The sequence below is a fragment of the Cyprinodon tularosa genome, unplaced genomic scaffold, assembly GCF_016077235.1.
Source record: "Cyprinodon tularosa strain WSP-4 unplaced genomic scaffold, ASM1607723v1 ctg806, whole genome shotgun sequence".
Lineage (NCBI taxonomy): Eukaryota > Metazoa > Chordata > Actinopteri > Cyprinodontiformes > Cyprinodontidae > Cyprinodon > Cyprinodon tularosa.
The window spans coordinates 246,302-267,289 of NW_024039570.1; the positions used below are offsets into that span (position 1 = coordinate 246,302).

The 20,988-nt window shown below is 40.3% G+C and overlaps 1 protein-coding gene across 3 annotated transcripts in view; it reads left to right on the plus strand.

Moving 5' to 3' along the window:
- Nucleotides 1–20,988, plus strand: part of kiaa1549la (KIAA1549-like a) — a 175,993-nt gene that overhangs the window by 82,312 nt on the left and 72,693 nt on the right. For all 3 annotated transcript variants that reach the window (XM_038271689.1, XM_038271687.1, XM_038271688.1), the window contains 3 exons: nt 9,252–9,474; nt 14,249–14,382; nt 15,167–15,335. In XM_038271689.1, coding sequence (XP_038127617.1) covers nt 9,252–9,474; nt 14,249–14,382; nt 15,167–15,335 — 526 coding nt within the window. The remainder of the gene's footprint in view (nt 1–9,251; nt 9,475–14,248; nt 14,383–15,166; nt 15,336–20,988) is intronic.

Genomic DNA, 20,988 nt, shown 5'->3' on the forward strand with positions numbered 1-20,988 from the left:
GTTCTGCTTACTCCCTCCGGCCAAAACCTACAGCATGCACTGGGGTGGTCCAAGTGTGAAGCGGCCAGGATAAGAATCAGAAACAGACCAGATGAAGCTACTATGATCAGAAAATCAGTATTAATCTGAAGTATTAGCAAATACTTCAGAATGGGAGAATAGAGATAGAATGAAGCAGAATGATGAAAAGAGGTTCCTATGTGCTCCAGCAGTCTAAGCCTATATCAGTATAGTTTTAGCCACTCTACCTGTAAGTGATGTAATACATTTTATTTTGGTGCTATATAAATATACTGAATGGAATTTGATTAATTATTTATACATTCTTTATCTCATAATTTACAGAGCTAAGTTAAAATACTCATGTTTTTTAGTTCTTAAAAGCAAGAGATAAATGTACTGAAATTATACATAAAGGAACATTTTTAAAATTTGAAACATACCAAATAATAAATACCAATCCGATTAGATCGTTGATAAGATATAAACAAGTAAAAATCAAATAGCTGTTATCCTTGCTAAAACTGATTACTAAAATAGATGTAAATGTTGACAAAGATATATGTCATGATTGGTTTAGGAATTAAACCCACATGCAGAACACCACTTGGAGACTGATAAAAGTTCAGAGTTTATTAAAGGTTGCACAAAGATAACATGAACTGGGTTCAGGTAAACTGGTCCGGGCGGGATTCTCAGGCGTCTGCAGAGATAGATAGTTTGATTAGCCAGGTTAACTGATGAATCGTTGCTTTTCAGATGTTTCTGAGAATACCTTGAAGAGGTCCAGGCTTTTCTTTCTGAGAGGGGGAACCGGTTGGGTCCAGAGACTGTTGGTTCAGCAGAGTGCTCAGCAGCAGCAGCGTCTAGCTTCTGGCTTTCCAGTGACAGACCTTGGTTGGGGTGATTAGCTCTTTCCCTAAGAGCAGCAGGTGGATTCCAGAGTGAGATCTTCAGGTGTGGCTCTCTAGGGCAGGCAGGCAGGTAACAGGCTAAGCTCATCTCTGGATGTGCTTCAGAAAAGAGACAGGTTTCCTGTGAGCGAGAAGACAGAAACTGGTTAGAATAGGGTTTCTCCTTAGAGACAGCGATTCTAGTAGATACAGAGGCTCAGGTTCGCTAACCAAACTTGGTCAACACTGCGGCGTTGAAGGAAGGTCTGGCAGCTGCTTATATAGGCAGGTCTCCTGATGGGCTAATGAACGTCAGCTGTGCTGGAGGGCTCCAGCCCAGGAGATCCACAGCGCACTCTGCTGGAGAAGGTGGAGAATCTCCAGATCCCAACAATATAGAACATGAATAGATATAAACTTCAAAATGAGTTAAATCTAAAGATAAGCCTTGTGGGTTTTCTATTAAAAAAGATCCAAACCTTTTTTCATTCTCAAACCTTCAGGAAAGATCTTCAGCAATTGTTGGCCATCGTTGTACCATTACTTAGTTTTATTTTCTCTTCATGCATCAATAAAACATTTATTTCAAGAGACCTAAGAGGTCTGGAGGGGCTGTACATAAAAAAAAAAACAACAACATTGTGCCGCAAAAATGTTTTCTTCTCAAATGTTCATGTTTTAGGTCATGAAACAGTCTTGGTACCTGACAATTGTCCAATTTCTAACATGTGATTTAATCTGTCAAGGATTAAAGCAACATAAACCACCCCTTTTAAAAAAAGACATACATTAACTCTTTCATCTTCTGTGGAGTTTCACATAAACTTATGTTATTTCTTTAAAATTTTATTTGACTGCATAGTCAGTGACGTTTGTTGCTGCTGAATAGGAGCTAAAGAATTTGTAAATTAACACCACAGAATGTATGAATGTGAATAAAAAGACATTTTGGATTAAGTCTTAGGAACTCAGAAGCATTAGATACGATAAAAAATCTAATGTGGTGAAACCCTGCAGGTGGCGCGAGTCAGTTTTTGGTGAGCTTCAAACATGGCTGTTTGTTTTCAGTTTTTCCTGGGAGTTGTTTGTATAGAAAAATGAGAGAACACAAGACCCCCCATTGGCAAAAATAAAACATCTAAGGAAAATAAATTATTTAATTTTGTGCTCATAGCATTTCAGTTAAGAGATCAAAGGCAGAATCCAAGGCCTCTTTTTTCTGTTTATCAAGGAAATGCAAAACACTAAGGTGGTTTTATGAATATCATATGGAATGTCTGATTATAGCTGAAAAAGTTTTTGATTAAAGAGTTGCTTGGAAAAAAGAAAACGAAGCTGAAGGTTTTAATAGAATTCTGCAGGAGAGCCGGGATACAGTTTCATTTAGGGAGGATAGAAAGATCAGTCCGGAGCAGCCAGCTTATGCTCAGGGAGAGAAAGAAGAAAGGAAAAGATGGTTGAGGAGGGAGAAGAAAGACAATCCATAACAACAACAACCTCAGCTACATGGTGTGGTTGAAGGTAGAGGGTACATGAAGGTGGGTGGTGTTAAGTTCCAGAAATGCAGCCTTTGATTCACCACAGTTGTTGTCTGTGGGCGTGTGTGTGTGTTTTAGGACACAGCTATTAACATTTATTTTGCAGACGAGCTAAATTTTAGCCTTTAGGTTGTCTTGAACTGAAATGATCCCAGGCATTATTAATATTCATGGTCTAATGTTTGTGCCTTAACTTTTAATAATCAAATACAGTGAGTAGCCGGTAGAATGTGCTTTAATAATAATGCTTTATATGCCTATTTCAACTGTAAATAAAAATAAGAATAACTAGAGAACAAAATATCCTCTGGACAAAACAGTGATAGCCATTGTTTCTATCAGGAGAAATATACTGGCTTCCATGTTTAATGCAACTGATCTAAACGATGTAGGAAGAGTCTTAACATAGAATTTTAGATCTTAGATCAGTTTATGTACAGCAGGGTGTTGTAATAACACCACACATTTATTAACATCGTTGCACAAACCTAAGGTTTTGAGATTCTGACATTTAACAACCTGCAGTCCCCATTAAATATAAGAGCACCCTCGCTCATGATGCTGCAGTGCTCACTGCATCCATTGTCATAATCCAATGTCCCATAGTCAGACATTGGGATACCATTTTCTAAACCTGCACAAGCACTTCCTGCAAGTTGATCTTTATTAAGTTATTTTATGCTTAATTACTTCACAAGTGATTCCGATTAATCCATAGCTTTAGTTAAATATACAAAAAAATCCAGGATATGATAAACTAGCTCAACATATTTACCCTGTGACAGACTGGGGACCTATCCAGGGTGTACCCTGTCTTTCGCCAGTAGACTGCAGAAAATAGCAATGCTGATAGATAAGTGGAAGAGGATCAATGAATGGAATTTAGCATATTTGAGTTAGGAGAGGTTTTATAAAGGAAAGAGTTTTAACTACTTAGTCTAAATAATTCCTTTCAACAATCGGGTTTACATATTAATCCTCTCAAAAATCCAGTGCAGAACTATTTTCACTTTCCCGGCAAACTCGCTTTGATTTTCTTATTTACAAATTCTTGTTAGGGTTTTGGGCCTCCGTTAGAGAAAGAGACCCATAGCCTCACAGACCCTTTAACCTCCTTAACAGTTTGAATATGGTGCTTTTCCATATTTTTATCAGTTTCAGGCCAGATGCACTATAAGCTGCAAAACCGTCTGACAATAGAATCTAATACTTGTCCTGCTTAGTGCTGCTCAGTTACAGAAATAATCCCGCTGAATTTGAACTTGTCAATTTTTCAAACCTTGATTGTTTAAATATTTTTATTGTTTTAATTTGAAATAAACTTGTCTTAAAACTTAACAATATTTCTTGATACCATCATTATTAACCGTCCGTTATGATTATTCATTTTAAAACAGAATAGCATGTAAAAAAATAAGCACTAGTTCAATAAACGAGAATGTGATTGTTATTGTAAAACAATAATTTCTAAGAGGAGAAAAAAATTACAGGATAAAATTATCCCTAAAAATGGTAAATAACAGAATTCAGGCAATGAATGAATAGTTATTAGGACAAAACAATTTTTATGACACTTTAGTCCACTCAGGTAGTGAAGGTGCTTAAATGTATTTGAAATATGTACTCCATAGATTTCCGTTGTTTTCAGTATTAGCTGCCGTAAGATGACTCTGTTGTTTAATGTTATGTAGTTGCAGAGATATGTTTTGTAGACTAGTGTCAAATAAGTAATATGATTTATGAGTAGTACTCGTACTCGTACTCGTCGTCTCCCGCTTTATCCGGAACCGGGTCGCGGGGGCAGCAGACTAAGCAGAGACTCCCAGACTTCCCTCTCCGCAGACACCTCCTCCAGCTCTGCTGGGGGAAGCCCTAGGCGCTCCCAGGCCAGCCGAGAGACGTAGTCTCTCCAGCGTGTCCTGGGTCGTCCCTTGGGCCCCCTCCCAGTGGGACGTGCCTGGAACACCTCCCGAGGGAGGCGTCCAGGGGGCATCCGAAGAAGATGTCCGAGCCACCTCAACTGACTCCTCTCGATGTGGAGGAGAACCGGCTCTACACTGAGCCTCTCCCGAATGACCGAGCTCCTCACCCTATCTGTAAGGGAGAGCCCAGCCACCCTGCGGAGGAAGCTCATTTCAGCCGCTTGTATCCGGGATCTCGTTCTTTCGGTCATGATCCAAATTTCATGACCATAGGTGAGGGTAGGAACGTAGACCGAACGGTAAATTGAGAGCTTTGCCTTTTCGCTCAGCTCTCTCTTCACCACGACAGACCGGTGCAGCGTCTGCATTATTGCAGCAGCCGCACCGATCCGTCTATCGATCTCCCACTCCATTCTTCCCTCACTCGTGAACAGGACCCCAAGATACTTGAACTCCTCCACTTGAGGCAGGGACTCTCCTCCAACCTGAAGGGGACAAGCCACCTTTTTCCGGTCGAGAACCATGGCCTCGGACTTGGAGGAGCTGATTCTCATCCCGGCCGCTTCACACTCGGCTGCTAACCGCCCCAGCGCACGCTGTAGGTCTTGGCAGGAGGGAGCCAGCAGAACTACGTCATCTGCAAAAAGCAGGGATGAGATCCGCTGGTCCCCGAACCAGACCCCCTCCGGTCCTTGGCTGCGCCTAGAAATCCTGTCCATAAAAGTTATGAACAGGACCGGTGACAGAGGGCAGCCCTGTCGGAGTCCAACATGCACCGGGAACAGGTCCGACTTAATGCCGGCAATGCGAACCAGACTCCTGCTCCGATTGTACAGAGAACGGATGGCCCCTAATAAAGGGCCCCCGACTCCATACTCCTGGAGCACCCCCCACAGGCCAGCAGGAGGGACACGGTCGAATGCCTTCTCCAAGTCCACAAAACACATGTGGACTGGTTGGGCAAACTCCCAAGAACCCTCAAGCACCCTGCAGAGGGTGTAGAGCTGGTCCACTGTTCCATGGCCAGGACGAAAACCACACTGCTCCTCCTGCAGCCGAGGTTCGACAATCAGCCGGACTCTCCTCTCCAGCACCCTGGCATAGGCCTTTCCGGGGAGGCTGAGAAGTGTGATTCCCCGATAGTTGGAACACACCCTCCGGTCCCCCTTCTTATGGAGGGGAACCACCACCCCAGTCTGCCAATCCAGGGGGACTGTTCCCGACCTCCACGCGATGCTGAATAGACGTGTCAACCATGACAGCCCAACAACATCCAGAGCTTTAAGATACTCAGGACGGATCTCATCCACCCCCGAAGCCTTGCCACCGTGGAGTTTTTTGACCACCTCGGTGACTTCAGCCTGGGTGATGAACGAATCCAGCCCCAAGCACCCCGTCTCTTCTTCCCCCATGGAAGGCGTGTCTGTCGGGTTGAGGAGATCCTCAAAGTATTCCTTCCACCGCCCGACAATATCCTCCTTCAAGGTCAGCAGCTCCCCACTCCCACTGAAAACAGTGTTAGCGAAGCACTGCTTTCCCCTCCGGAGGCGCCGGACGGTTTGCCAGAATCGCTTTGAGGCCAACCGATAGTCTTTTTCCATGGCCTCTCCGAACTCCTCGCAGGCCCGAGATTTTGCCTCTGCAACCGCCCGGGCCGCGACACGCTTGGCCTCACGGTACCTGCTTGCTGCTTCAGGAGTCCCACAAGCCAGCCAAGCTCGATAAGACTCCTTCTTCAGCTTGACAGCATCCCTTACTATCGGTGTCCACCACCGGGTTCGGGGATTGCCACCACGACAGGCACCGCAAACCTTACGGCCACAGCTACGGGCAGCCGCATCGACAATAGAGGCAGAGAACACAGCCCATTCGGACTCCATGTCTCCAACCTCCCTCGGAACCTGAGAGAAGCGCTCCCGGAGGTGGGAGTTGAACACGTCCCTGACCGAGGGTTCCACCAGACGTTCCCAGCAGACCCTCACTACACGTTTGGGCCTGCCGAGTCTTTCTGGCTTCCTCCTCTTCCGGCGTATCCAGCTCACCACCAGGTGGTGGTCTGTGGACAGCTCCGCCCCTCTCTTCACCCGAGTGTCCAAGACATGCGGCCGAAGATCAGAAGATACGACTACAAAGTCGATCATCGACCTTCGGCCTAGGGTGTCCTGGTGCCAGGTGCACCGATGGACATCCTTATGCTTGAACATGGTGTTCATTATGGACAATCCATGACTTGCACAGAAGTCCAATAACCACTCAGGTTCAGAGCTGGGGGCCCGTTCCTCCCGACCACGCCCCTCCAGGTGTCACTGTCGTTTCCCACGTGTGTGTTGAAGTCTCCCAGCAGAATGATGGAATCCCCGGGAGGGGCGCTTTCTAACACCCTCCCCAAGGATGCTAAGAAGGCCTGGTACTCTGTACTGCCGTTCGGCCCATAGGCCGAAACAACTGTCAGAGTCCTCCCTTCGACCTGAAGGCGAAGGGATGCGACCCTCTCATCTACCGGGTGAACTCCAACACGAGACGGCTTAGCTGAGGGGAGACAAGCAGCCCCACCCCCGCCCTCCGTCTCTCCCCGCGGGTCACTCCAGAGTAGAAGAGAGTCCAGCCTCTCTCAAGGAGCTGTGTTCCAGAGCCCTGACTGTGCGTAGAGGTGAGCCCAACTATTTCTAGCTGGTATCGCTCCACCTCCCGCACAAGCTCGGGCTCCTTCCCCGCCAGTGAGGTGACGTTCCACGTCCCCAGAGCCAGTCTAAGCGCCCGCGGATCAGGTCGCCGAGGTCTCCGCCTCTGACTGCCGCCCAATCCTCTATGCACCGGTCCCTCATGGTTCCCCCTGCAGGTGGTGGGCCCACTGGGGGATGGCCTCGCGTCGCTCCTTCGGGCTGGGCCCGGCTGGGTCCCGCGAGGAAGAGCCCGACTACCAGGCGCTCGCCGACGAACCCCAACCCCAGGCCTGGCTCCAGGGTGGGGTCCCGGCTCCGCCGTACCGGGCGACGTCACGTGCCTCGCTGTAGTCCTCATCATAAGGGTTTTTGAACCGCTCTTCGTCTGACCTGTCACCCAGAGCCTGTTTGCCTTGGGAGACCCTACCAGGGGCATTTAGCCCCCGACAACATAGCCTCTGGGATCACTCAGGCGCTGAAACCCCTCCACCACGTGAAGGTGGCGGTTCAAGGAGGGGATTTATGAGTAGTTTCAATTTATGAGTAGTTTCAATTTGAATTCCACATGGATCAGTCTGGGATGCCTCCTGTAGAACGGTTTTGTAAAAGGGAGGGACATTCAGTACAATCCTTGGAGCTGACTGGGTACCTGCCTTCCATGTCGTGCTTTTAGCCAATCACAGCAGCAGTAGTAGCTGAGATGTTTTGCATTCTTGATTTGTTTCACAGAGTTAACTGACAAATGAAACCCTTACCAAATCTGGTTGAGAAAACTCAAAAAACATCTTTCCATCCATAAAGCACAAATTGCGTCCTTACTAATTTTTCAAATGCAATAGAGGCATTTCCAGCAGTTTTTTTTTGGTTCAGCCTTCCACCTCTGGTTGACCAATGATGTCAGACATCTCACTGCATTTTGTTGGTCCCAAGGCATCTCTTGGCTTCTGACAAGATGTATTTTTGTCAGTGTGAATTTCCAAATAAAAAAAAAATTCATTTTCATTGCAAGGTAACCAAATAAGAAGATCTTTTACATGATGTGCCAACCGGGAAAATGAAATATACCAAAAATAGTAATATAAAAAGATGTAAATTAGCACTTTGTAACTTCAGCCTTTAGGGGGCACTAACCTTTCACTCCCAGGTTTAGCATCCCTGAGAAAGTAGTTTCTCAAACCTTGGGAATACAGTCTTTGGAGTTTTGTATGTGGTGTGGAGTGCTTCTGACCAGTTTTTAAATCAAGGAGGACTGGCCTTTCTCTGTTTTTTCAACGATGTTTCAACACCTTTTTCAACTCACAATAGAGCCCGTAAATTACCTGACAAAGATTCCAGGATAGGTGCTGAAACCTCTTTAAAAACATTGAGCAAAGGTCCGGTTGCCTTCCAATTTAGGCCTGTTTTGTAGTTACATAGGAGAGTTACTAAGATCTGAATATTCACCTGACAAATCATTCAATATGCCACAAAACAGGCTTAAATCGGAGGCAACCAGACTTCCACTCAGGTTTTGACGCCTTTTCAGGGTTCTTTGTCAATTCTGTCGGCTCGACCAGAGCAATCTGTAGTTGTACATCTGATCGATAATATAATTAATAATATAATTATTGCATGATTTATTTATATTGTTAGGATAATTATCATTGATGATGTGTCAGTTTATTACACCTTGGTATTGGCTGCCTGTTGTGTGTCAGAACTGATGTTTTCCACAATAGTTAATCTAATTAAGACAGATCCTCTGTCTGGATATATATATATATATATATATATATATATATATATATATATATATATATATATATATATATATATATGGCTATGGCTGCCTTCTTTAAACTCTAAGCAATTTCTCTGATCTGAGTAAGATTACATTTTCTATCACAATCTTGTCATGTCTCCTGGTTATTTAATACATATAAGCTATGAAGCGATAGAGCTTCAAGGTGCATACACAGCGCCTATCTTTACCAATATGTTGCTCTGATTTATGTCTCAGGGAAACATTAAGTTGTTATAATGCTTCAGCTACATTCTTTCTATAGATGTAATTGGGGATAACAACAACTGTGGCACTGCTAACTAAAACAACTTAACATTGTCCCCCATTTAAAGTCACTTTCTGGTGTAAGTTTATGCTTATTGCAGCGAACAATATGGAGGAACTGCAGAAGCCACCTGTCCTGAATAAGGATGCATTTAAAATGCATTAATTGTTTTCTGTGTCTGTCGCAGGTGGAGCGAGACGAATGCAGCCCCCACAACCTGACTCTGGGTTACTACGTCACCAGTGGGAAAACCGTCTACGTTTCTTCCATGGTTGTTGAGGCGCTGAACGTTTACGGCTTTGACAAGCTGCTGTCTGACATCAGGCAACACACCCCGCTAGTTAAGGCGGTTCTGGTTCCCGTGGCAACCTGGGTCAGCGCTCCACAAATTTACCTGCAGCTAAAAACAGGTGAGGGGAAACTTTAGATTAAAACTTATGACTCGAAAATCCAGCTAAAGCACAACTTACTGATGGACTTGAATCGTAAAAAGAGAAACAGCTACGTCATTGGAGGATAAAAATGTCACCTGGAAGATTAGAACAGGGACAAAATTAGAAAAAGCCTGATCGTGCTCTCCTTTAATACCCCATGCAGACCCCCGTGATTGCAGAACAATTTGTCCAATCACCTAGTTACCTCTTAAGCCTCAAAAACACTTTCCAGCGAACAAGTGAGCAAGGTCAGACAAATCAGAACAGGCAAGAGATTTTCTGCCACATTTTACATGTTCAGTCTGCTATGATATTTCTCTATCAAATCCTAGTTTTGAATCTGAATTTATTAAAACTAATAAAGTAAACCAACCACCCTGCTGTTTAACAAAACCACATTTCAAAAATTGCATTGATGCAAAATTCCTTTGTAATTACTTTCATTAATGGATGAATTTTGTTTGTTGCATGATCATTTATTTAATTGGTGCAGCATGTGGTCTGTGTCTCCTGTGTTGTGCACTTGTGCATCTTTCACTGTGAAAATTGAAACACAGTAAATAATTCATTTGTTTTTCTGAGTGAAATAAGCATCAGATCCAATACTTTACACATAGAACTGTGAAATCTGAAGTGCACCTCTCCTCTATTCCGTCCATCTTCTCCATATTCATGTGAATATCCAAAGTGATACCAAAGGACATGAGAGAAAAGATCTGAACAAAGTTGGAATATGGCACAAATTCATAAACCAAGCAGCTTAAAAGGAAGGTGCTGATCTGATTATTTCAGAGTAAGACAAATATGAAATCCCCTCTAACACAGTCAGTCTGGAGTGAGAGATAATCCAATGTTTATAATGTTTATAAATATTTATTTCACGTCATGACCGCCATCCAATGCAGATCATTGGCTCCATCCACATCTAGTGGAAACTAGTGTGATTGGATGAGTCAAATAACGCAAACACTCATTGGTTAGCTAAAGGAAATCATCAGAAGCAAGCAGGTGTTCTTCAATCTGCTAACGTGAATTGTCTATGCCATGCTACAATGTTGGATTCAGAAAAAGATGTTGAAATGTCTGAAAGGTCGGACACAGGCGAGAGCGTATCGGGAGATGGAGACCAATAAGACCTCCCTCATCCTTGACCCTATCTCCAAGAATTTTTAGAAATAGTTGAAAAATTGAGCTTTCAGTTCATATAGTGGCATCTGGCTGTTTATTTTTTAAAGGTCACTTTGCTTACGTAGTTTTTGGAGCACATACTTTTTGACTTTTACTTGAGTAAAGAGATCAAGTTGATACTTCAAGTTTTACCAGAGTGTTTTTAAACTGCAGTATCTATACTTCTACTTTAGTAACAAATATGTGTACTTTTGACACCGCTGTGTTGCACTACATCCTAAATACTTGGTAAAGGCTCAGGAGAAAGTCAGCGTCAATCTTTCTGCAATGTAAAACAATTCAGAAACAGAATCCTCCATCCATCCATTTTCTGTCACGTTTATCCCAAGCGGGGTTGTGAGGGCTGCCGGTGCCTATCTCCAGCTGTCCATCACAGGGCAACACAGAGACACACAACACCATTCACACACACACCTAAGGAGAATTTAGAGAAGCCAATTAACCTAACAGTCATGTTTTTGGACTGTGGGAGGAAGCTAGAGTACCCGGAGAGAACCCACACATGCTCAGGGAGAACATGCAAACTCCATGCAGAAAAACCCCCGGGCCGGGAATCGAACCCAGAACCTTCTTGCTGCAAGCCTACTGAGCAGCCCCATAAACAGAATCATAATTACTTTATTAATCCCTTGCTGAAAATTATTTTCTTGCAGTGCAAATTTTTAGAAAACAGAGAAAAATAAGATTGTAAGAACAATACAGCAAAATAAGATATAACATAATAAGACTGAATAAAATAAAAAAGTAAAATAAGTAAAATTACAACCCACACAGTAAAGTTACACCCTTCCCATATAAACAGTATAACAACTAGAAATGTTTAATATATTACTTTGGGATTTTAATATAATTGTACAAAAAGGTGCACACCTGCGAAAAGGAAGAAAGATGATTTTTTTTCATTAGATAAAAATGTCCCATGCAGATTTACCTCCCACCCCAAACTACCATCACTACCTTCTGCTGCAGGATTTTTAGGAGGTAGATCTGCAGCTGCAGACTTGTGAGCCCTACATGACCTGTGATGTACCTCAAACCAATCCTCTTCTTTCATTACACCGTGTTTGTGGACTGCAGAACTAATAGTTCTCTTGCTGATAGACTGTCTGATCAGGGAGTTGGATCTGTATGATTCTTCCGGAGTTTCCATGGCTTGATTCTTGACCAATGCTCTTCTTCTACAGCCTATCCGTTCAAATAGACAAACATTTTTCGATCGATTTGCAGATAGTCGCTCATGATAGATAATCTGATATTTAATCCTACAGAAGAAGACTCTGATTCCTTCTGCTTCTCAATATGCAGGATTTTGTGTGTCTCTATGATACCAATAGAATGTACAAAAGTTCAACCTGTATAATTAATTTTTCGTATTATAACTTTCTTTTTTAATTGTTTGGTGTTGAATTATAGTGTCTTGTTACTGTGTGCGATCATTGATCGTCTGACCTGAGCCAACAGCTGATACATCTTCAGCAGCAAAAACAAACACTATCTGAGGTTAAGTCTAAAGAATAAAGCACCATGGATAAGATATCCAATCCTTCATGCTGCATGTGGAATGTATATGTTTGGTTTGTAATGTTGAAAAAAAAAAGAAAGGGATGTCTGGGTGACCAGTAAACCTAAGCAGCAATACAAACAAAAAAAGATTATCACCTTCTGAACTAAAACCCGGCTAAAACCAGCAGCTCTACATCCATGATGGAGAGTTACAGCTTGGGGTAAACAATATCGCATCCATCAGCAGATTACGTTCGGTACCAGTCGCTCTCTATTTCCTCGCTCTATTGCATGCTTAATATCTTTTGTTTTGTGAATTAATTCTAAACAACATGTTCTGACCTAAATTCGAACATGATGCTGATAAGTGCAGTCTGCCATCAAAGACCCAACATCTTGCACTGGGCTCTCATTCTGAATAACTCTGCAGATGCAAACACATAATCCAATGCAGATTGCACTGCCGTGGGTAAATTGGGAAATGTATTTATGGTTAATGAGCTGAACAACTCATAGGTTGATTCTGTGCCTCAGTGCTTTGTTTCGCATGCATAACTGTGTTAATGCACTTGGAGGATTTGATGTGGTATACATCGCAGTTCCTGCAGTGAAAGTCAATTGGTCATCTGGAACACACAGAAGCCGGAGAAAACCTGTGGTAAAGCAGTTTCAATTAGGTAAAGCTGTAAACAAAACCCGGCAAATCAAGAGCTACTTACGTTGTTATTCAAAAAATAGGACTTAAAAATATTAGGAAAACTGCTGCATCACCCTTGATAATTCTTGCTGATTGTTATTTACATCCTTGTTTTCCATTATTGCAGTTTGCTGTGACAAATTTTTGTGTCAATCTTTGGCTGAAATAGTCAACTAACTGGCCAAATACATGCTTTGCATGCTGTGAATGCACATCCCCATAAATATCAGAACCAACCAAATACTACATCTATGCCGTACTCAGGGATTGTTATTATGATAACATTGAAGTTAAAATGATGGTTGATAAAATCAACCATCACAAACATACATTAAATACACAGTCAAAATCAAAGGATGCACCTTTACTTATAATGAATGAGTGTGATCAAATGCAAATAAAACATAAAATCATAAAATCATGTTTGATGCAGGGCTGGACAATAATTTTATATCAATATATGTCACAATATCAAAAGAATACCCAATGTTTGTTGGGAATTCTTGGCAGTTTTATGTTAGCTTTTACCTTTTTTATATCACTATTGAAATTATATGGTATCGTCTGAAATACAAAATTATATTATGATATAAGTTTTGGCCATATTGTCCATATGTAGTTTGCTGCACATTTGTAACAACAGTACAGGGATAAAAAAAAACTACTGTGTCAATAAATTTGATGGTGTTTTAAAGGTCCTATATGATGCCATATGGTCAACTCTGCACCAGCCATTGAAATCAGTGGGAGAAGCTTCATGAAGCTACACCCATACCTTATTGTTAGCATCAAAGAGCTCTTATGTGCAGACAAATAGACAAACAATACAGCATTTTTTTATGCTACAAGTAGTGATGGGACTTGATAAATTTTTTTTATTGAGTTAATAACAGGTTCTTTATAATTTTTTTGGTAAAGTCATATATAGATAAAAAATAACCAACCTTTTAAATAAAAAAATAATGTTTGCTCCTAAATGATTGAATAAACCTATGCCCAGAGAAACAAATATTTATTGTTTATTGCTATGAGAACAGCACATTTTAAACAGGGCGTGCACGAGGAGAAATGGGCTCGTGCATGCTCTTGCACACAATCTTTTTTTTTAAAGTGGAGAGGTGGCTTTTATAAAACGCTCAAAAATACCTTAAAGGAGGGCCCAATGAGTAAGAGTAACATTTCAACACATTTTTTGAGACAGAAATAACCTTTTAGAAAGATTTAAACCTGCAAAGAAGTAAATTTTGCATGATATAGCTCATGTGAGATTAGATCCATCCCTCATAGGGAGCAACTTGTTCTTTTTTGGCTGCTTTGATGGTATATAGATAATCTTTGATCTTTTTTCTCTCTGGTTTACAGTTTTGAGATTCGTGGGGCCTACAGACAACATCTACTCATGCAGTTTTGTCCAGATGTTGGAGAAGCGACTGGAGAACGCATTTGAAGAGGCTCAGGATAAAGTACTGGAGAACTACAACAGACTCACGGTGGAGGTACGGGATGTGTGCACTGAGTCTGTGTATGAGGCAGACAGCCTGACGTGTCGCGCCTGCATGCAGCTTGCAAATCAGACTAACAGTACCATACAAATTCATGAGGATTTACAGCTTCTTGAAGAAGCTCAGATGGTAGCATACTTATTCTTGTTTTTTGCAGTTTTTTTAAAACAGGTTTTCTCGCTGTGATCAGGTGACTTTCTCAAACAACCGTTATAGTAACACTCTGCACTTTACTCAAAGGCCAGCTTCTGAGTCATGCTGTTTATATTTATGAAGACATCAATCCGTAACAAATCAGGTTTTTATACATAAATCATGTATATTTTCTGCCAGTCTTTCTTCTATTTGCAGAATATCTGCTGTTCATACAAACGCAGGCTGAACCGTAAAGTAGGTCTCAACAAGCAAACACAGATATAGGCTCCATTCATAATTTATGCCCTGAAATATTAACGCTCGCAGAGAAATGTGATGGGAGTTCTCTGTATCTTGTATCGTTATCCATTTTTACATAACTTTGGGAGAAAGGCCTTATTATGGAGAGAAGAAAATCTTGTCCACTGGAGTTCGATGTGCATTCCCGTGCACGTCTTGGATATTAGGCATGATGGCTGTAGATATTTTTGAAAAGATGTTTAAATTATGAATAAGGCCATGTTTTTGTTTAGGTTTTTTCTACAAATGCAAAAAAAAAAAAAAAAATCAGAAATCTCTCAAGATTTTTATCTGCAGGGCAGAGTGCGGCCTAATTAATTCAGGTTGGCGTGTTTATCCTCAGATCCAGAGTGTTTCTCAGGAGTCTGGCTCCCCATCCGTTACACTGGTGTATGTGGTTAAAAACCAGGACGCTGTTCTGAACGGGACAATATCCAGCGGGCTCCTCAACCAGCTGACGGCTGAGCTGGTGGGATACTTCCTGTTCTACCCGCCGCTGATGATAGCTGAACGTAAGCGCAGATTTACTTTCTTTTAATGGGGTGTTGGGTTTTGCCATTTCTTATTTTTTTAAGCGTTTCACTGATTTCTTCGCTTTTTGCAATTCAACCAAAGAAAAAAAGCATTATCCCAAAAAACATACGAACCAACTCTCTCCTAGGCAGTAAAACCATCAAAGGTTCCCTATAATAACACATGAACAGCTTGTAGAAGATTATTTATTAGGTCTGTCAGGACGTCTGGCTACACCATGTCTATCTATTAATAGTTTGATGTCATATATGTTTTGTTTCGATTTGAACTTAAGATGATGCACACATTACAAATCTTTTAGTTCACAGACTAATTCAGAAAATTTTCCCAAAAATCTTGTGCATCATCGAGGAAGTTTTTCTTAAAACCTTTCTTTTTGTTTGCTTGTGAATCATGATAGCCTTTTTTACCTTATAAATGAAATTGTCATTTGAAAACAAAGTTTTCTGTTCTCTTATGCTTTCTCTTTATTCAACCCAAGGATGTCCTGATCTGATATTGATATCAGTTCGCCAAACAACTAATATTGGAATATGTATCAGCCTGCATCTAAAATGTGCGATATTAGTATCAGTAGTATTCCAATTTTATTGTTTGAATAATATTACTGTATTTGATCAAGCTTTTTCTAACATTTTACACTTCAAAATAAACCATAGAGTAAGCCTGATTTTGTATTGGATCAATATTGGAACGGTAAGTACTCCAGGCCGCATTATGGGTATCTTCCTCATCTTCATCACCTCTTATTTCTGTTTTCTCATCGATTTCATTGTGCTTCATTTGAAAGTGAAAATGTTTAATGTTACTGGTTGTTTTGATTGGGCAAAGGTAGCGCTACAAGACATTGGATACATCATTTACCCACAATGCATTACTGTGTAAAAAAAAGCACAATGGCATCCGTGTGACAAGATTTTATTTAAATGTATAAAAACTAAACAGATTTAAGTATTTCTACTGTATTTTTTAGATAGAAAATAAATATGTCTCAGATAAAGCTAACATTTGAAGCCTTTGCTGGATTATATGAAAGTATTTTTCTTTCTTAACAAACATGTCAGTGGAAGTTTAAATTAGTTATTGTCACAGTCTTGCTGTTAAGTTTTCTTTTGAATATTCAGTTTTATTTTGATCCATGTTTTCTAGTTTTATTAGTTTAATTCCTATTTTGTTGTGTTTTCTGGATTTATTTGAGTTCGAAGGTTTTTCTTTGTTGCCGTTTTGTGTTTGTCTCCTTTTCCCTAGCTCCCTTCTAGAATCCTCTCTCCACACCTGTTTCCAATCAGCTCATTAGTCCTGTCTTTGTTCAGTCTCTCTTATATACTCTCCCTGTGCAGTTCCTCAGTGCTAGTTCCTCGTCTTTCCCTGGCTCCTCATGCATGTTTTCCCTGAGGTCTCCATCTTTCTAGTTTTTCTGTACTTTTTATGTTGATTTTTGGATTCCTGCCTCAGTTGCCTGTGAGTACTTTCATTAAATCTTCAAGAACTCACCTCTGCATCCTCAAAACCTTAAGTATAATCCCAACATTCAAAAGTCTACAGTAGGTGTTGCACCATCAACCTCAGGAGTGAAAGTCAATGTCTTACAGCTGACGCCACATTCATTGGTAACTATTGGTAACAGATGGCATTGGAAGTAAACACTAAAGTTACAACTGTGTCCAGTGGTCTGCTCAGATTTTGATCACTACATTGTTTATTCTAACTAAAATAGTTTTAACCAACTAGATTGGTTGGAAAAACAACCAATCTATTCTTGGAATATATCCAAACTCTATCCAACTGACAGCAACCGTCCTACAAACTCCCACATCTTGACTGACTTCTTGCACTTTCTGAACCACTTGCCGAAGAGGTCATGTAGAATCATGATAGTGAGGCTTCGGACGTCATCAATTTTAGCCCCTCCCCTAAATGAATCACACGTCGAAACGCGCTTCAGGGAAACGCCTCCTCCGTTACTCGACACACGCCTCGAAGCCTCGGCTCATCTCATAACGTCACGACTAAATAGTGACATAAAGAAAGCATATTTAAATATCCTATCATACTGACTCATTATTTTATCCCCAAATTTTTTATTTCATCTAATTTCTTGTAAAAATAAACAAATAAATAACATCCAAAGTTGTTTTCACCGCCTTATTTTCTCATTTGAAACAAAAATCCCTGTTTTATTTTTACTTGATGCTGAAGTACTTGCCAGGATTTCTGCAGCTTTTTGTTAAACCGTTTAAGTGGAAATAATTATAAACCAATCAGACAGAAAAATAAATGTATTTTTATCCCCTACAATCAACCATGTTAAGTAGCTAATTTGACACAATTTTACCTTCAGTATAAAAAAAAGTATAAACACTGAGTCATCACCTATAACCTATGGTGTTTTATTTCTACTTTTTTAGCAGTAAGATTAATGAGCATCACTTATATGGAGTTTTATCCCCTGAAGTTTTAGTCTTCAAAGGCTCAGGAGGAAGACGGCCACCAAGAGACCAAGTCATCAGCATTAAATCTAGAGGAAGGTTTACCTGAAGCGTTCCTAGAAAAGTTAAGAGTACTAAATCTGTTGGTTACGACTTTTAAAAAGACTCTAATTTGCTTCTACCCTATTAAGATAACCAGAAACAATTCAGCCTCTATCCTAACATATATATATAGTTAACCAAACATTATTTTTCTCTTGGTCTTTTGCTTCTTGCTGAGACAGAATTTGAAAGTATATCAAAGAGTCAATGGCAGAATAATGCAAGATTAATGATTCAGAACCAGTTTAACCTGCTTCCCATGTGAGATAGTTGAACTTATGGAAGAGTTGTCAATTAATAAATACTTTGTTACCTTGCTTGAGTAGACATTTTGGTTATCTATACTTTACTCGAGTAATTATTTTGCAATTATCTCTACTTTATACTCCTTACATTTTAAAAATAGACTCTTTAGTTTTATTTAAGCTCATTTACATTATGGCCTGTTGGTATTTATAAAAAATAAAAACCATCAAAATAATTGTTTTCATCCAGAAAATGTATTTCTTTGTGGATGGCGCTGCACCAACTGGTTGTTTGCTACTGAACAAAATAAATACATTTTCAAGATGATGCTAAATTAAATCTGATACTGTTACCATAAAAAAAAAAAATAAAACTAAGAAAATTAAGAATAAGGAAGTTATCATCCATAATTATGGAAACATGTTCCTTATAATGCAGTAACCAGTATAAGGTTTAGCGTATCTGTCCTTAACATTTTTTCCAACTTTCATTTTACTTTTATTGTGTAAGTAGATTTAAAATGTGTACTTTAAAGTATTAGTTGAGTAAAAGCAGTAGGATTTATATTCTTACATGAGTAATAAACATTAAGACTTTTGGCACCTGTGTAGAGGTCAGACTCTAGCCTCGTGAGACCATCCTGATCTCGCGAGCTTTCAAGATTTCACTCGGTAATCAGTCTGGAGACTCTCCGTTAAAGAAAATTTAGAGCCGTTCACCAAACGAACGTCCAATCAGCGTTGGCTTTGAGGTGGGTTGAGGTGTGACACAACGATAAGCGCAACAGTTCAGTCTAAAGAACATGGCGGCTTCAGCCAATGAAACTAGCGTTAGCGTGGCTATCGAGCAAGTTCTTTCGGAGTTACAGAGTATTTCTTCACTGAAAGAAGAGCAAAACACTGCTCTGGAGGCTTTTCTCAGAGGAAAATATATGTTTTTGCTCTTCTCCCAACTGGTTTCGGCAAGAGTAGCCTGGCTTGTGGTTGTGTATCCGTCATCGGTCTGTTAGTACGTCATATGCTTCGTTGATCTGATTGGTTTATTTGACCCGTCTATCACCAACATAGGCCAATCAGCTAACCAGTATTTTCGCCCCTTCCCAAAATTACTTCTACGGAAGGTTTCCAGATGGATATGCGGAGCAAATCCGTCTGGCAGAGTCAGGTTAGTCAGACTCCACTTTGAACCACATTCAGTTTTATAGTTTTATACAGGATGTAAAGAAAACAAGAGGATTCTCTGAATGAAGCTCTCTGCTTGCTTACGTATATCTTGTTAGAATATAATTATAAAATCACAGTCAAACTGATTTGAAATGATTAGTTTTCAGTCTGTCATTACAAGACATGAAGGTCACCTGGGAGGAAATTCTTGTGTTACTAAAGCATAACTTAAAAAGTAGCAAATAATGTTTTGCATTAGTGCTTATCTGTTTGCCAGAATTAGAAAACACAAGTAGCAGGTCACATGGGAGCAATAGAGGCTGTAGCATCAAAGTTAAAACGGTGTTTGATGTGTCAAACGGGGGTGGGATGTTCAGCTCGTTATAGATTTAATCCTCAAAGGGGGAAAAAATCAGATTAGTACTTCAAGTTTAAGAATGCATTGAGGTTTATGATATGCTTACTATCAAGAAGGGTTGGAGGAATAAACATTTTGTCTTTTATCTATTTTTTTTCTGAGCACATTGGTGTAATAATTTGCTCTGCCCCTTTTCTCAGGTGCTAGATCTGTTTTTTATTGCAGCAATCCAAAGAAAATGGGCCCACCTCCATGGTTGGACCAAATGATCTCTGTTTATATTCCATATTCTATCTGGGAGATTTTATTATTTTTTTTGTAAAGGGCAAACAGCTGCAGAGCTCCTATCATCTCAGCCCTGCCTTGGGCAATCTGTTCTCCGTGTTCCCTGGATGAGCTAATTTTAGCAGAGTGAGATTAGATTAGAATCTGTTGGTGTGTGCTTGCAACACCCACAGGGCGCAAACATCACACTCACAAACCTACAGAACATTCTTCTTTTCCTAAAATCTGATGAATGTTTCCATCAGAAACCAAGAGGTTAGTTGCTTATTGAATGAAAGGCCAAAGGTTTCCTGTTAATGATCACATCAGTAAAAACAGCTCATAGTTCAGGTGTATATCTCATGGTAGATATTTCAATGGACAAAGGTTGGCAAAAACCTTAAGGCTCTGTTAGCATGCTGAGGATATCTCGGTTCTTTGAGTACAGAACTGTTTTCTGAGTTCATTGTCCCAAAATTAACTCTAGGAGTCGTTTTAGTGTGTTTTATATTTTCATGAAAATCTAACTTTTGGGGGGATTACATAATGAAGTATAGAACACTGTCCTGTCCTTTCAGGCAGGATTTTCCAGGGGAAGCCTCATTACATAAACTCATTACATAAGTTTAATTAGCTCTCAGAGGGACTGGCATGTCTGTAGATACTGTAGTTCTGGTCTCTCTCATACAAAACAAATTACAGTATTATGTTTTTTCCTGGTTTTGTAATGACCTCAGTATAGACACATCTTTGCTGGAAAAATGGCCTCCCCACACCACGATGCAGCCACCACCATGTTTTACACTGGAAAAAATCAATATCTAAACAAGTCATTTTTTCTTTAAATAAGTCTGCACCAACAACACCAAGTCAAATTCCTTGTAAGTGCAAACCTACTTGGCAATAAACTTGATTCTGATTCTGAATTTGTTCTTGAATTGAGAAGGTTAAATAAACATTTTGCCAACGGAACAAGACAATTTACATTTAAAATAAGAAAACACAATTTTATTGTCTTATTTCAAGTGCATTTTATCTAAATATCTTATTTTAAAAGTAAAAATACTCA